The sequence below is a fragment of the Sinocyclocheilus rhinocerous genome, unplaced genomic scaffold (genome assembly GCF_001515625.1).
Source record: "Sinocyclocheilus rhinocerous isolate Xijiao unplaced genomic scaffold, SAMN03320098_v1.1 scaffold2071, whole genome shotgun sequence".
NCBI lineage: Eukaryota > Metazoa > Chordata > Actinopteri > Cypriniformes > Cyprinidae > Sinocyclocheilus > Sinocyclocheilus rhinocerous.
In genome coordinates this window covers 85,311-103,496 of record NW_015649573.1, presented here as the reverse complement: position 1 = coordinate 103,496, position 18,186 = coordinate 85,311, and the positions used below count along the sequence as shown (strand labels likewise).

General features: G+C 36.8%; 1 protein-coding gene across 6 annotated transcripts in view; it reads left to right on the top strand.

The window, feature by feature from the left end:
• garnl3 (GTPase activating Rap/RanGAP domain like 3) overlaps positions 1–18,186 on the top strand; it is a 62,814-nt gene that overhangs the window by 8,741 nt on the left and 35,887 nt on the right. For 4 of the 6 annotated variants that reach the window (XM_016515603.1, XM_016515599.1, XM_016515601.1 and 1 more), the window contains exon 2: positions 10,119–10,188. In XM_016515603.1, the coding sequence (XP_016371089.1) occupies positions 10,119–10,188 (70 nt within the window). Of the gene's footprint in view, positions 1–942; positions 1,207–5,106; positions 5,415–10,118; positions 10,189–18,186 lie in introns of those variants that run through there. The other 2 variants (XM_016515602.1, XM_016515600.1) reach the window with 2 other exon arrangements.

Below are 18,186 nucleotides of genomic sequence, written 5' to 3'. Positions count from 1 at the left end.
TGACTCTTAACTTTTATAAAGAATCTCTCTTTGGATTTGAGACTTTAGTCTTTGCAACTTTACAGATCTTCTTTATGCACCAAGAGCTTGTAACACTCCAAAGAGAAAGAAAAATTGAAATCGCATCATATGACCCCTTTAATGTTTTCAGTGTAAGTTAGCATATTGTTTAAACTAAAATTTACAGATATCATCCTTATTGATACAGTATTTCTAAATGTTGCCACATAACATATCATGACTAATATAATAATTTAAAAAATATATATATTCTAAAGACACATGTATGCATGTATAATCATAAAATTAGCATATTATCCTAAGCACGTTTGCATGTTTGCATTTGCATTGTTTTCTTCCGCCAAAAAAAGGGTCTCAATCAATTTGAATGCATTGATGATACTTTAATTGAACTTTGTACAAACAGAAAATTTCAACACAAGTAATGATATATTATTATAAAAATCAGCCTATAAGCAAATCCATTTTAAGCTGAATAGTCAGTATTTTTGTTATTACTGATGCCATTATTCCTGCTTTTTTCACCCCAAAATAAAAATCATTTAACCAGTTTCTATGCAAACCAGAATCTAGCAAATGTTTGGAATACTCAATACGAAATGGAGCAGAAGTGTTTTTGTTGATAGTGCAAAATGCTGATCTTGTATAGCATGATGTCAGTGATGAAGGCTGATCTATGTGGGAAAAGATCATGCTGTGCTTAAGTCTGTACTTGGCAAGCAAACACACAATATGTTCATGTGATTTTGAGCCCACTCGATCTTTGCTCTCCAAGGTATGTGTGAGTGAGAGCAGAGGATCAATGGTGTGGCATTACAGGATTTCCTATCAACACATTTCTAGTTCTCAGGTACACAGACAACAACAAATACTCCAACAAATAGCACAGCTCACATCCCACACAGTTATTCTATCGGCCTACACTTATTTATGAAGAAAATCTTCTGATGGTCCACAACATGCATGATGGGAGTGGTGAAAGGGTTTCAGTCGACTCGAGAGGATCCTGTTGATGAGCATTGAGGATATTAAGAATTTTTCTCTCTTTTTCTCTGTTGTAATGAGGACTGACATCTTTACCTTTGCAAGGATTTCAACTTTGCCATTTTGAGCTTTTTTTCCGCAACCCCCAGAAGACGTCAGGGACTTGCCCATGATCTGCTTAAAGTATCAGAACACTGATAGGTAAGGTTTTATTGGTGGGAAAAATAATAATATCTACCTACAGTTTGTATAAACATTATTTAAATTGCTAACAGCCAAGCACACAAAAAATGCATTTAATTTGCTGATTGTATTCATTTTAAATAGGATGAACCCATTCAATGTTTCTTCTTTTACTTTGGCTGAACAGAAGTGTGTAGATCTAATGTTTGCATGTTACCAGATGCATAAACTAGCTGAAGCCAAGCAGGTCTTATATGTGTGTATGAAAACACAAATATAGATTAAATTTGTATGTATGAAAACACAAATATAGATTCAATTTGTATGCATATAGAAATTCCGTTTCAGAAAGTTTATTTGTATGGCCTGTACTTGGATCAGTTCTGTGTCCGATAGTTACAAATCAAGACAAAGAATTAGGGATCAGAATCTAGCTGTGCTCTCCCATTCATCTGATATTTTTGGAGGGACCTGAGATTAGTAACGGGCTTGTCAAACCAGTCTTCTGCATGTTGTTGATACAAAACATTTGAACTGAGGCAAAATATCTTTTGGTTTATCAAAAGGGTCATGTTTTACAAAAAAAGGAATTGCCAAGGGTCTTGCAGTAGCACATATGATATCTGATGAGGCACAGTAAAAAATATTGGCCAGAAGCTTTGCTGTTGAGCTAATATTGCTTCAAGCAGTGAGGGGAAATATCTGTCCTATGTTATTGTGCGATCACATCTGGGCTGATATTCCACACTCATTCTTATGCAATATTGCTTAATTTAATAAAGCATGCTACATGTGGTGGCCATTGAGGCTAAACACGGAAGCGATCAGTACAGTGCCTGTAAGACTTATATGTAAATCTCCTCTTTGCATGTGAAATTTTCACACTGAGGTTTCTAACGTTTCATTCTTTAGAAAGTAAGTTTCGGGCCAAATTTCTGAATAGCGAATAGGCATTGTTGATGTGTAAATGTAGGCAGGCATGTGTGCGCATTTGTTCAATTCAGACATCAGAAAGTTGTGGAACTAAGTGCCATTTCCCCCATTTGCTATCAAAAAATTTACATTTAAATTCTAAAAGGCTGTTTTTAGAGTCTTAAAAGTATGATTCCCAATTATATCCTATTTAAAGGTTTTAAAGGTTTTAATAAAGCATTCTAACTAAACATGAATAATGTGTTTCCATGTTGATGTATGTGCATGTATAATCCACACTTTACTGGAGATTGATTTGTACTTCAGCTTGCTCACACGACCCCCTCTTCCACACACAAACACATTGATCTGCTTCAGTATTCCATCGCTTCACTCTTCCTGACCACGTATGCAAAGCGTAGCTCTTTAACAATGACACAATTACGCACACACAGTCCTGTCTAATGTGCTATTCATCTGCTGCTTTTCTCCCTGCAATCATGTGCTAAATTTTACAAACACTAGCTGTTTCTGATGTGACTACCTTGCACCTGTCTTTTTTTTAGTCATTAGCATCTGTGTTCTGTGTCTGCTACTTTAGTCGAAAAATTTCATTATGGTTTTAACTGTTTTGTAATATTCCTCTGTTATTTGTATGTGTGTATTGTTGTGAAGTGTGTGTGTGGACCTGTATATGATTACAACACCTGTAATTTGAACTCTTATGTTGACAATGAGGTGCTCAACCGCACATTTCATTTGGTGCTATAATACCCAGTGTGTATTGTTGTGAAGTGTGTGTGTGGACCTGTATATGATTACAACACCTGTAATTTGAACTCTTATGTTGACAATGAGGTGCTCAACCGCACATTTCATTTGGTGCTATAATACCCACAAGCCTCAAGACAAAAGAGTTTAGGTTACAAATACACACACACACACACACACACACACCTGAACACAAACCCTTCAGCACAAAAACACAGCACGAATGCTCGGCTTGATTTTATGTACAAATCTACTTGTACATGGCTTGATTTCCCCTGTTCTTCAGTTTCCAGGCAATAGTTGTGCAGGTGTACAATAGTTCTTTCAAAATATCATCTTTATAACCTCAAACACATGTTTTAATCACACATCTCAATTTAATCTCAATATAGGTTTCCAAAATTATTCATTACCTGTTCTCAATGATCCATTACTACCTGTGATGTGATCAGGGAGGGACTTACATACCAGATACACGCTGCTCATGTTACTTTGTGGTGGAGTCTATTACTGCAGGCCTCAGTTTGTCTGATAACATGCTGTTCTGCTAGTAATACTGATGAAGAGCATTAAACAGTCTGGAATTAAGTCTCCGCCCACTTCCTACTACATATCCCAGGATTCTCGTATTACTTAATATACTCAAGACTCTCATAATCTAATTTTCTCTCTGTCTCACAAACTGTCTAGTATTTAAAGAGTTACATGTTCTGCAGGTGCAGGTGTGTAATGAACAGAGCAGGCATGGAGATGTGTCTGAGTATGTGACATCATCAGTCAGTGAGGGTGAGTCCAGAAATTAAATGAGAAGAAAAGGTTATTGTCTGAACAATGACCTCATTACGCCCCTCACTTCTAGACAGAAGGATTATGGGTAGACCTGGGACAACAGGAAGAAAAATGAAGGTTATGAGATCATAAGGGCAAAAAAAAAAAACTGTCTAGAAACGCATACACAGGAGGAGGGATGCTTGTCATTTCTGGATGGTGTGAATGCAAAGTGCACAGCGTCCTTGAAGACAGATGTCAAAACATGCACACAGTCACATTTCACATGCATGCAAACACATATGGCTAATGCTCTGCCTTTTTCAGTGGAAATACGGTTATCCTCATTTGCATGGACTCACCTCATAAAGTAATGCGTTTGCATACAGAACTAGTGAAGACTGTTATTCCTTTGCCATGATGAAGCAGCTGTAAGTCACAGTCACCAGTTGTGACATTATTAAAAATCATGCAAGCCTGATGTAAATGAGCGTCTTAATGAGAAGCTGTCTGGCTCTACAGCATGCTGATCTCAGGTAGCTTTACACGCTGTTCAACGCACCATAGGCAGTGACTGTAAATGCCTTAAAAAATGATGTTGACAGCAAAACGAACAGACATGGAAGGAAATTGTTGTAATAAAAAGATGCTCAGTATTTCAGTGAATGCACTCGATTAATAATAATCTTTCACCCTTTAAATTAGTGTTTACTATTGTCATTTTGCATTATTGACACACTATTTTCCTAATTAATGCTGTTCAGTTGCTTTGACACAATCTGTATTGTTAAAAGCGCTATATAAATAAAGGTGACTTGACTTGACTTGACTTTAAATCACTTTGCCACAAAGGCAATTAAATATTCCAATTGTGTTTCTGTATGTGTAAGACAGAGAGAGAGAGAGAGAGACCTGTCTTGTATATTTGTACACTGCAAAACAGTGCAATATACAGTGGGTACGGAAAGTATTCAGACCCCCTTAAATTTTTTTTCTTTTTTAATAAATCTGCAAAGATGTCAACAATTCTGTGTTTTTCTGTCAATATGGGGTGCTGTGTGTACATTAATGAGGAAAAAAAATTAACTTAAATGATTTTAGCAAATGGCTGCAATATAACAAAGAGTGAAAAATTTAAGGGGGTCTGAATACTTTCCGTACCCACTGTATATGTTTACATATATATATATATGAAGAATGGAAGAATGTTTCGTCTTATAATTGGCACTGGAGTGTTATGTTGCATTTTATGTTATTTGGCTTTATAGCTTTAATTTAGTGTCATTCATTCTTTAATATTTTCTCGTCTTATATCATTTTGCTATTGGTCTATTGATTTGGCAACGCAACACTGACACACATAAAGGGAGAGATATTTGTAGTTAACAAGCTCCCCACCTGACTCTCTCTGTCACGAGCACGGCGCGCGGCCGTAAGGGGACTCCAGTCTACGAGAATCTGCTTCTTGAATGCTCAGTTACGCGCGAGGTGTGTCCTGTGTCCATATGAAACTCACCACTGCGACCATCAGGTGCATTAAGAAAGGGACCGGTAGAAACGCGTTTCCACTATACTTAAAGGCAACGCAATGAAGGGATACAGCAGCACGAGCAGCTGTAGGGAAAATGACGCTTACTGATCTGTCTCTTTGAAAGAGAAGACTAAGAAAAAAGGCTAGGGACAGAAGAACTTGGACTGCGGGAGAGAATAACATCGCATGGGGCCATGAGCGGTGCAGACCCCGCAGCGAACAAACTGTTGAGTTTCAACCAACGGTAAAGCATTCAGTTACTTAATATTTTTTTATAGACATTGACATTTACATTGAGATAATAGATTCAGGTGACACAGTCTGGCACAGTCATATTGCAGCAGTATCAGGGGTTATAGACTCTTGCATCTCATTTGAACGTGCAACAACCTGCACCCTCCCCGAAGTGATCAATCAACATATTGGATGCGGGTATTGGAAATAAGCATTTAAAGCATAAATCTTTCATCTATCTTTTTTACAAACTGGCATTCCAAGCTTACATTTTAATTCTCATAAATGTTTGCGTGTGTCTGTTTGTGTGTTTTAATTAGTCTAGTCATTTTAATAGGACACTTACTCACCCTCCTATTATTACAATACAAACCCTGTATGACTTTCTTTGTTTCTGTCAGTAGATGTAAAGCAGAATGTCTGTCTCAGTCACCATTCAGTTTCATTTTATGGAAATATGCAATAAAAGTCGGTGGTGGCTTGTCTAACATCTCTTTTGTGTTCTGAAGTCTAAAACAACACTGGAGTGGGTAATTGACAGAATGTTCATTTTTGGCTGAACTGTCTCTTTAAGAAGCTGCGCTCTTTTGCTTGAGCACCGCAGCAATATTTGTACAGAGTCCACAAGTCTTTGCATCTGAAGTAGATTGAATTCATGTGGGAAAGGGAAAACCTCCGCTGCTTTGTCTTACGTATAGCCTATAGGATACAATTCTGCTTAGACAAAATGTTTTAGACTTCCCCACAGTGTAGTAGTGGGATATACTAGTACGGAAAATCGGTAAATTATACATGCGAATACCTCTCGGTAGAGTGGACATCCATGCGCCACTGTAGCGACTGGCGTAGTAAACAGTAAACATGATGTTTTCTCTGATTAAAATATGAAAGAAAGGTGGTTTTGGCGTTCATTTTAAGACGGTTTGTGGTCATGGTAAAGTGTTGTGACAGTGAGGCATCCACAATCATAGGAGGTTTTCCTCAACACCGCAGCGAATCTGCTGTAATTTGAGGTGTGCGTGATGTCACTCAGCAATTATTTACATGACAACATAATGTAGCCATCCATCCATTGAGTGCAGGACAAAAATCCACCGGTTGACGTGTCCCACCAGAAGCATATCACACATTTTTACAGTTATAGTATTTTTTACGAACAAAGCAACACACATACCACTTGACAGGTCATGTGTCATCACAACAATGCAACACATAAGCCATTTCGAACTCTTGACCTGTAGCATTTGAGGTAAAAATAAATACGTACATTACATTATATTTACATTTAGCAGACGCTTTTATCCAAAGCGACTTACAAATGAGGACAATGGAAGCAATCAAAATCAACAAAAGAGCAATGACATGCAAGTGCTATAACAAGTCTCAGTAAGCTTAATGCAGTAGGCCTAGAAGTAAAAGTTTTTTTTTTTTTATCATATAATAAATAAAAAGAAAACAGAATAGATAAAGTATAGAGCAAGCTAGTGTTAGAGTTTTTTTGCTTTTGTTAATCAGAAATCAGAAAGTCAGAATTATAATTGTATAATAAAAAGAAAACAAATAGAATGCAAAAAGATTAGAGAAGCAAGTTTTTTAAAGAAAGCAAGCAGTTAGTAAATAAATAGAGTGCAAGTCTAGAAGGGGCAAGTTAGTAATATATATATATATATATATATATGTGTGTATATATATATATATAGCCTACCATTGCCATCCATACAATTCATAAAAATAGACTCATATTCCGGATAGCCTGCTATTGAACTATTGCCACAAACCCTAGCAAAAAAAAAAAAAAATTGTGTATCTGCAGTGTTAATTTTTCAATTAAAATAAGTGATTTTCAAATGTCCTTCTTTCCCTCTCATACTATCTTTGTATGTGTTTGTCTTTGTTTTCCATTTTTATCACACTTATCCTCAAAGGAAAGTTATCCGACTTCCTGCTGCAGTGTTGGCTTAATTAAATTAATCTGTTTTAACAGTGCTGTTTTTTTTTCTAAAGCAGAGTTGGTGCATAATGAGAAAGTTGAAGCTCAAAGGGCAATTTTGTTCGTAATGATTGCATTGTTAGACGTTTGTTGTCAGACTGTCTGCGGCAGCTTCACTTGTAGCCTTTTCTTCGGTCATGTGGCAAGTCTGCAAATGTCTAAGGCATTGAGCTCTGCATCACTGGAAACATGATATCATGCCAGATCATTATCACAAAATTATTATCGCAGATGCATAACAGGAGTGATTACTGTGAACAAACTTGACCGTATTTGGTTTCGCAGTATTACCAGAGGGTAATGGCTATGCTAATTATGTAATGCTGTTGCTGTCATCATTATCATAATCGCAAACACAGTCATCTGCCGGTGCACTACTACTATCATAATCATTATAGGATTTATTTTCATAAAAATAATCTAATTTTTGTGAAGTGATTCATTATATCAATGGAAGCATTCAATCATGAGCAACAATCAAAGGTTTGTTTGAAGATACAAGTGAAACAATAAGCTGTTTTGCATCTTAAGATGTCTTTATGTCCAGCTGTTAATTGTTTTCTCCTCCAGGGTTGTGTTTCTGAATTTGAAGCAGGTTTCTTTCAGCCCCGTGCCACAGTAAATCATCTAATGATGAGCCACTCCTTCCCTTCCTTGTCCTGTTCGCAGGAATCACTTGTGCATTTTGTCTTAAAAAGCTCTTAGTCAAGTGAGATATGGTTCAAGTAACTGACTGTAATCACCAGTGGGTCATTCTGACAGGATTATGCAGCCATTTCTGAAGTCGACATTTTATCTCGTTAAATTTTTTCCAATCTTTCAATTAACCATCTCCCTTCACCCATCTGAGAGCATTTCATGGTGTATAGCAGAAGAGCTTAGGAAATGAGGCATCTATGTTTAAACTTCTAAAGCTGCATAAATAAACCAAGTAGGCATGCACACTCTTGTGAATCAGAAACACATAGTGAATAACGATGCCCACATGGGGTCGGCACATGCAGAACTTTGTATTTAATTTATTAAACATTTTGGCTTATTATATAACACTTTTAGCTTTAAATTAGAGTACCGTTAAACACATTTAACCATATTTAAATCCATAAAAATCTGTAAATTTACAAAATGGAAACAAAGTCTGCAGAATCTGCCTGCAACTTAGACCGCGATATATACATGCATGATGTGCAGTATCTCTTCTGTTGTCAGTAAAGACATTCTTAGCTGCATTCTGCACTAATGGAAACATAATGATAGCCCTCACACAGAGGAAATGTGTTTGTCCACATGCACAATTTATATTGCACTTGAAGTGAAATGCCTATAATAAATGTAAGCGCTCATGTGGCTCAGCATATTAATTGTTTAAACCTCAGTCAGAAGAGATGTTGTCTTCAACAAAGCAAATATTATGAAAAAGAAGTTTGCCAGAATCACAAGTAGTTGACTAAAACATCAGCATTATTAAATTGATGTTTTTATTTTTATTAATGTTGAAATACTTTTTTCATATCCCAGTTTAATATACAGAGACAACTATAAGTAAGCCATTCGTAGGTTGATGCCCCTGAAAAGTAAACACTAGGTTGGCAATGCTTTTTTAGGTTTGAGCATCTCATCCTGACATAGCAACACTGGCTCAACCAATGGCGTCAGTTTGAGGGTGGGACTATGTGTTCGCCCAGCCAATGGCAGACAGGAAAGGGCTGAAATAGTTAGAATAAAAAAATATTTTCTATAATTGATTATACTAGTTTATGCTACAAATAAATAAAATTTCTTATTCGCAATAATAGCTGGAAATTATACAACTTTAAAGTCACTCATTGAAATCGATCGCTCACACTTTTGATGGAAAACACTGGCATGTAAATATTTTTGTTGCTTGCAATGCACCTGCATTAACTTTATAGGGAAAGTTGATAGTTCCTCTAGTGGGTCATCCATCCTTATTGTTGAGCTCTGATGGGGAATATTTGGGAAACCTATTGGAAACATTTGCTATTTTATTTGGCAATGCTAGCGGCACAGAAATTACACACCTTTAGTGCCATTACGGTCTTCCTGTGAGTGGTTTTAATGAGAGAGATCCTCTTTGAGGTTTTGGGAAGATGTGTGATGTCTAGTTGTCAGCTGAGTCACTGAGCATGTGGTTCTCGCTCTAATAATCTGAAACTACTTCACTCGGAAAGTGTCAGGCTATGACATCACAGGGATTTGAGTTGGCAGGGTGTACCGACGAAACATACTACCTAAAATAGATTTGCATTGTTTTAAGGGTAAGTTTAGGGCAAGGGTAAGTATGGACGGGTAGGTTTAGGGTAGGGGTAGGTATGGACATTTAAAAAAGCCTCAAACCACATGAATAAGATGCTGGTAGCACAATCTGATAGGTAGCATTTTTCGCTATCAATTTGTGCTACCTATCTTTTTAATGGGAGGTACCACAATCTGACCGGGTAGCACAAATCGTCTGAACAGGGGCTTCTACTTTTTGGAATGCAGGTTTCTGGTATTGAAACTAAAATACCGTTTCTTTATGCTCTAGGTGTTCACATGTGTTGATAAGTCAGAGAATTTCTCAATATGAAATCACATCAGCAATACGAATGTTTTAAAAGCATAAAATATACAAATATACCAAGACAATAAAAAGATTTGCATTGCAAAACTTATTGTGTGCCTTTATGAAATTAATTTAAATGGTTATATGCTGTTTTGCAGCTCAGCGTCAGAGGATCTTGGGTGCCGGAGAGGAGAGTTCAGCCGGAAACACTATGGGTCAGTTGAACTGGTGAGGACTGGCATGTTTTAGCTTTTCTATGTATTTATATATTTACATATCCTTTTTCTTCTTCTTTCCAATCTATTTTTCTCTGCATGTGCACTTCTGTGAAGGTAGTAGCTACGTATTTCTGTTTGATTTTTGTATATATGTCTGTGGTTCTGTCTGTTTTATCAGATGAGATTTGTATGGCTTTGTAATTAAATTGCTAATTTAAACATCATCTCACCCTAGCAGTAGGTTAAACAGGCACAAAAATAGCATCATTTATATGATTGAGAGTGTTTTGCCTAGTCAAACACGTGTTGTATTGAGTGGGTGTGGGTGTGTTTCTTTCAGCGGTGTCTGTCTCTCCCAGATAGTTGTTGCACGGAGGAAGTGGCTTAATACCACACTAGATGCTACTTCCTATGTGAAACATGCAGGAGGTTTGTTGGAAGAAAGAAATGGGTGACCTTGTGTCAGATAGTACCATGTCACAAAACCACATGCATTATCATACACGACAGATGGAGAATATAAATGTGTGTATATGACTGCATGTGTGAAGGGCATTTGTTACTCCGTGTGCCATTGCTCTTAGGTATCTAAAGCTACCGTGGCATCCAAAAGTCTGAGACCAGTAATGAAAATGAATGTATTTTGATTACAAATGATATTATCAGCATAATAATTTGTTTTGAGAGATTTAAAAATTGTCCATGAATAGCATAGAAGAACAAAAATCTATGTAATCTTGTAATTGCCTTTTGCATAAGAGTACCTACATGGTGCTCTGGGATGCTTGATTCTGACTGGTCAATCGTGGCATTCAGCAGTCTGATATTTCTGAATAATGACCGTTGTCCAGGGAAACTCAGTATAACTGACCTCTCTGTGATTGTGCTTTGTTTCTCTACAGTTTCTACAAAGAATCTCAAATCAATATTTCAAATCAATTACATGTCCATGAATTTAGTTATTTTTTAAGCATCCATATACAGAATAATTTACATAATTATTCATAAAGTCTTTACCAGAAAAATAAACATGGAAAGGTCAATCCTGGACACTCCACATTCTCTTTCTTCTCACATAATAAAATAATTTCTACTCAAATCAATATTTCATGTCCATTTAGTTAGTAAGTAGCTGTGTAATATGTTTCACATCTGTGTCCTCTTCTCTCTGTTGGGGTTTATTTTGCGGCAATGGCCATCTGATTGCTTACCCCTCCATTGTAAATTTAAAACAAGAAATATCTAGTTCGTTAAAAAAAAAAATGTAGCATGCAGGCCACATTTACTTTTATGTTGCATGTCTTTATTTTTCCATATGTTAGTTTTCTTTTTAAACCAGGCTGCGGTTACTATGAAATATGCTTGTACCGTTTCTCTCTTGCTGTGCTTAATTACATTCATTATTCCAGAATGTGTATCTCTTATTATGGATTTCTGTATGTATCTGTCTGGCAGTGTTTTTCTGTTATGTCAATTCTTATATTATACTACTAATTGATTCTGTTGCGGTTTTCATGCCAGTGGTTGCATAATTTTACATTTACACTTTGTGAATTTAGCATTTAATAGTGTAATCATCATGACGGGAAAATAGCAGTATTGACCACCGTCATTACATTATTATACAATTACACTGATCAAACATACAAAAAGTAGACAGTCATCCACAGACTTCGAATAATAGTGCATGGTTATAGGGACATATTTTTCATAGGCTGGACCAAATGAATAAGAAAGGTGTATGCTCTTGATGTTTTAGATGTCATTTCTACATGCATGGCTGACTAGCTGTATGGTTCAGTCGGTTTATATAAGTGCATTAGGCATCCTCTTGTAGGTGATTTTATGACCTCTAAGTGCAAAGTGTGTATCTAAGTGCTGAAGAATGTAATGCATGTGTGTCTATGTGAGGTTTTTGAGTTAAAAGCTTCCCAAGTGCTCCATCCTCTCATTACTGCATGATGACCTAATGTAAACATGACTGTTGTTTAGAAGCTATTATATGCTGAACAATTTCTAGAAGTGGCTAGACATCATCTAAAAACTGATTCCATAACCTATAATCATAGAAAACATTAGACCTGGTCACAGATCAACAGCCAATGCAGTATCTTTGTTGGAAACCAGAATGTTCTGCAGTTGATGGCTTCTCTATTGACATACTACTGATTTACTACTGCTGTTTTTTGCATACTTTATAGATAAGTAGGCATATTTGGATGCAGGTACTTTAATGCCAAAGGTTGACTACTTAATTAACATATTTAATGAGATACTAAAAATATATGATTCCAACCAGGGAATCGGGGGTCGGGGGTTGGTTAGGTGGTGTTACAAATGTAATGGACATTTTTATTTATAAATAATATTTTTATTTTAAAATATGTATGCTTGCATTCACTTTTGATCAAATGTATAATGTGCCAAAAATGTTTCTGTTAATGTTTCTTGTCTCACATTCAATTACAAATGTAACACTTTAGTACAGGAACCAATTCTCAATATTAACTAGTTGCTTATTAGCATGCCTATTATTAACATGGCTGTTTATTACTACTTATTAAGCATATTCTGCACGACCATATTCTACATCCCTAATCCTGCCAATACCTAAACTTAACACTTACCTTACTAACTATTAATAAGCAGCAAATTAGGAGTTTATTGAGGCATAGTTAAATTGTTTGTTAATAGCGATAATTGGACCTTAAAATAAAGTGTGACCATTACAAATTATATTACATGAATTACATAAATTCCAAACAGCGTAAATAGCTTGCATCACTGGTTATTACTGTCGGTCATATTGTTTTTTCTCCGTAAAACATGTCAAATATTAAATGTTAAGCTACTTCACACTCTTTTATTGTTAAAAACGGAAGCGTTGTGCTGGAATTTGCACTTGGCTTCTGTGAACAGAAAAGCCAGTCTTTGATGTGATTGGCCATTTCAATCAATTTGACATTTACAAGTGCTTTCAGAACACTGGCAGCACCTAAATATTGTTCCCTCTAATTGGTATATGGTGGTTACGGCCCTGATTCCAGCAACAAGCTGTTTTTCTGTTCTCATCAATAGTGAAAATGCTGTACAATGCAGCAAAATTGCAGCCAATCAGAAGAGTATGTGAATCCGTTCTCTTAAATAGTTGGGTCTGTCACACTCACAACATACTGCATAGCTGAAGAGCATAAAAATAAAGGCACATACCTTGTTTTCATGATTTCAGTTATGCTTCACCAGACAGCGTGCTTTTTTATAATTTTTGTTAAATTTGTCAATATCCAATGTTTCTAAAATTCTACAGTCAATCTCTCAGCTCTTATGTTTGTTTCATTATTTACTGTATATTGAAGAGCAAGGTTTTGGTTCAGTGAAATTCTGGATGGAGCTACCTGGTGGGACACAATATAAAATATAGTGTCGCTAATATCAAGGCTTGTTAGGATAAAAATGGGATTAACATAGATGAGGTACCTTTTATCGCTTGTTGCATCGAGCCTGGTCAGGAATCAGTATATAAAGGAGCATGAGATGGAGTGTTTCAAAGAGAGCAGATGAAAATGCTTTGTCATCATCAGAGCAGCATCACTGAAGTCTATGACAGGACTCAGCTGTACTTACTCAGCTGCAGTATGTGAAAGCTGATAACATCAAAGATTGAGAGAACACAGCTGACCCACTGTGCCCACCGATACACAGGCTGAAGACATGTTGGGGAAATCTTGAGGAAGAGATATCTGATATGGAGTGAGTGACACAGAACAATGCTTAATTGTCCCCCTTTCATTTCATCACTTTTTCTCCAACCAGACTCATTTTTGCATGTGCTCTTCAATGCCTCAAATGTCCTCAATATTCCTCATTCAAATTCTCTGTCTCAGTCTCTCACCATTATATTTCTGACGTCAACTAGCACCAAAAGTACTAGTATGAAAGCACCCTTACTTTTGTATGGATTTAAAGAAAAGGTTTCATGAGGATTTTCCCCTTCTTGGACTCTGGTTGATTGTTAGTCTTTCTTACAGCTCTTTCAAAGGACATGTATAAATACTTTAAGAATATGTATTTTTAGGGTGAATTGAATGTATAGGTACTTTGATTTTCGCAGAAATTTAGGTAGAGGCACGTTTTTCCAATGAGCCTTTATGTTTCAGACACAGCCACTATGTTCTTGTGTACAAAAATACTTTAATACTTTTGTTTTCAACAAGCACTTTTGGCTGTGGATTCCTGTTACTTTTGCTCTGCATAAATAAATATGAATACAATTCATATAAATATAGGCAGAGTTGGATCTCCACATTTACCTGCAGGTACTGTGCTGTTTAGTAGTTTATAAATATAAGTGTGATTTCTGATACTATTTCTTTAATAGTAGTTAATATTAGTTAATGGCACCTGATGGAGCAATTGAAAGGAGTAAATTAATTCTGATTCTATTCAGTGGCCCCCAATCACATATCGAAATATCGACTAAATAGTGATAAAAGTGTGTTAATTTTATCCGAAACAGATAAAAATGAATCTGGTAACATTTTATTATGTTGGTTGTTGTGAGCGGTGCTATGAGGTTAATCACATTTGAAAATAATGTACCACCAACACTAAACCATATCCAAATCCCAACCATTAGTGTTAAAAAAGCAAGTGAGAGATAAAAACTCACTTGCTACCACACCATAAGCTTGCTTCCACAAGTCTTTGAGCTCTTTTATCGTGACTTGAGTTTCACACAGGGGCGTAGATTGCGCGGGGGACGCGGGGGACGTGTCCCCCCCACTTTGTTTTGTTTTTATATATATATATATATATATATATAACATTTCTGTCCCCCTCACTTCTGAAATGATGGCTACGCCCCTGGTTTCACAGCACTCATACCTGAGTGCTCTGCATCACAAATGCAGTGCTGTACCAGGTGAGTAACTGAGCAAGTTTACAATGCAGTAAACTAACATAAACTAATAGTAAAATGTATAGTTTACAAATCATGCACTAAATAAGTGATTTTTATTAGCGATTAGTATTGTGCAAGGAACTGCACAAAAATAAGTCTTTATTAATTAATAAATAGTCTGCCCCTGTAATTATAATTATTTTGGAAATGGATATAAGTTATTGCCATTTTACTGGCTTTAGTGTGCTGCCTCTCAGCTGCAAACTAGAGTGAATTGAATGTATAGATACTTAGAGTTTCGCAAAAATTTAGGTAAATTAAATTTAAAATGAGCCTTTATGTTTCAGACACAGCCACTATGTTCTGGTATACAAAAATTACTTTCGCAATATATCTGGTGTTCAAAAAAATACTTTCGTTTTCAACAAGCATTTTTGGCTGTGGATACCTGCTACTTTTGCTTTGCATAAATAAATATAAATGCAATTAATATAAATATAGGAAGAGTTGGATCTCCACGTTTACCTGCAGGTACTGTGCCGTTTAGTAGTTTATAAATATAAGTATGTTTTCTGATACTATTTCTTTCTTATAAATACAAATAGCTCTTGAAGATGACTCCCGAATTTGAGAGGTTACTGTTTGAATTAACTGGATTTGAAACCAATATAACGACACAGTTGAGTGGAGACTTAAATGTGTATATTGTCGTGAGGGCCTCCCTCTGGCTATATTAAAATTTCTAATAATGCTGCATGATGACACATACACATCTCCTAGTATCTTCTGCCTCTGACTTATTGCTCTTATTATAATTATTTGATTAAACCAGGTCAAAATGCCTTCGAACCCCACACACATATGCTGAGCAGAGGGAGGGTTGGCTGCAGAGTGACTGTGGTGTGTAAAATTAGCATGTTGGGCTCAGTGGAACATGTTGCCTGCAGCTCTATCATATGAAGCATCAAGAGTGACTCACACTCACTGCGTCCAATACTGTGGGTGGGTCACTTTCACAAGACTGTTCAAAAGATGGGACATGGGATGGGACACAATTAAGCAATGTTGTAGACATTTATTTATTTGCTTACAGATTGTCTGAAAGTTATCTGAGAGTTCAGACCACTTGTCAAAAACTTTGTGTGTAGTTCTGGTGAGAAATGCCTGGCGTGGGAAAGAACAGCGCACTTATATAAATCTAGTCAATATGATTTGTTCATTTACAGTATGTGTGGGTGTGTGTTATTGAGGGAAATCCTTCGTTTTGTTAAATATAACTAAAACCAGTTATATCATTTCTCCTTCTCCCTCCTCTCTGCTTTTTTCCTCTCATTCTGCAAGTAAACATTCATTCAGCTTTAGTGGACAAGTTCATGTGTGTGTATTATGCAGACAGTGTTGGCTACTTTGAAACTAGCTTGTCAAGTTAGAAGCTAATTATACTACCCTAGTAAAAAGTCATATATTTAGAATACATTTCATACTAAGTGTTGTTCAAATCTTTTAACATATTTACGGACATATCGCTCAAGACTTACTGATATAAAAATTATATTTAAAATTTATTTGGAGTACTTATGTAACATTTAATATTAATTAAATTAAATTAATTAAAGAAATTAAATTTCTTAATATTAAGCCTAAAATGTGTATTAATGTCACTATTGATGAGGATTGTATGATCTTTGAATAATATTGTTCTTTAAATGCAAGACATTTAAAGTGTGAACCTATACTTGCAATAGTTCTACTTTAGCACAATCAAATATTCTTCATTATATCTTTAGTTGGACTTCAGCTCTACTTTTGCAAAAATAAAGTGCATTAAGTACAAAATTGGTTGTTCCAATTTAGCAGACTTTAAGTATACCAGTTTAGTATACCAAAAGAACAATTGCAGCATATTTTTATAAGGTACATAAATATGTAAATGTACAGTAGTCAACATTTGAAGTGGATCAAAAAAGTTTTTGGTTCCAGAAACGGAGGTAACTTTTAGGGTATGCAAGTACCGATGGGTCGAAGAACCGAGGTGGATCCCAGGACTCGGAGACTGGAGGCAGAGACAGGGGATGACTGAGGGTGAGCTGAGGGACTGACAGGCACCAGCGGAGATAGGGCTGAGCAACTGGCTGGTTTTAGAAGATGAGGCAGGAGAGCAAGAGCTGGGCGGAACCGGCGGAGACGCAGGAGATTCAGGACTGGACGGAACCAGCAGAGAAGCACGCTGGCTCACGTGTCGCGGCAGGCTCAGGCTCTCCATCTGCAGTGGGCTCAGACAATTGATCCGTGCAGAGGGATGACGGCTGGCTGATCTCTGGTTTGGTAGTGGGGCTGGAGAGGGGGGAAAGTGGGGCTTTCCTCAGCGGGGCAGACGGAGTCCATTACTCTCCAGCACCCACTCCACAAATGCGGCGAAATTCTCCTTTGGACCGTCCGCTGGCAGGCATGCCTTACACCGCTCACTCAGGCTGGTGATGTAGAAAACACAGAGCGAGCGGTCCGGGGAGTGAGTAAGGCACGTCAGATCAATAAAGTCCCTGGTGTGGTTTTCCAGGGACGGTCCTGCTGCTCCAAGCAAACCTGCAGGCAGGTCCATAGTGGGAAAAAAACAAAAGGCAAGGAGGGAAAAACGCCGCAAAACTCTTAACTTTGGAGTTCTGGTATTCTGTCACGTGTAGCTATGGAAAGCACACAATGCAGGAATAGAAATAAACAAGATAGTCCTTTAATAAATCCACAGGCAGGAGAAACGCAGAAGATTAGCACAAATCAACATCAATACCGGAACTAAGGAGCAAGGGCAAAACACAGGGCTTAAATAATAGGAGACAAACGAGATAATTATTAAACACAGGTGTAACCGAATGAACTAATCAGGGCAACTCAGGAAAACTAGGTCAAAGGAACAAAAGACAGGAGATCAGGAACACAAACAAAAGTCCAGGGGCCTGATGTATAAACGTTGCGTATGCACAAAATGGGCATGGAAATGTGCGTATGCAATTTTCCACGCACATATCGGGATTTATAAAAAATAAACTAGGCATAAATATGTGCGCACCGTACAGACACTCTAGACCATGCGTACGCACTCTTCTACTGGAG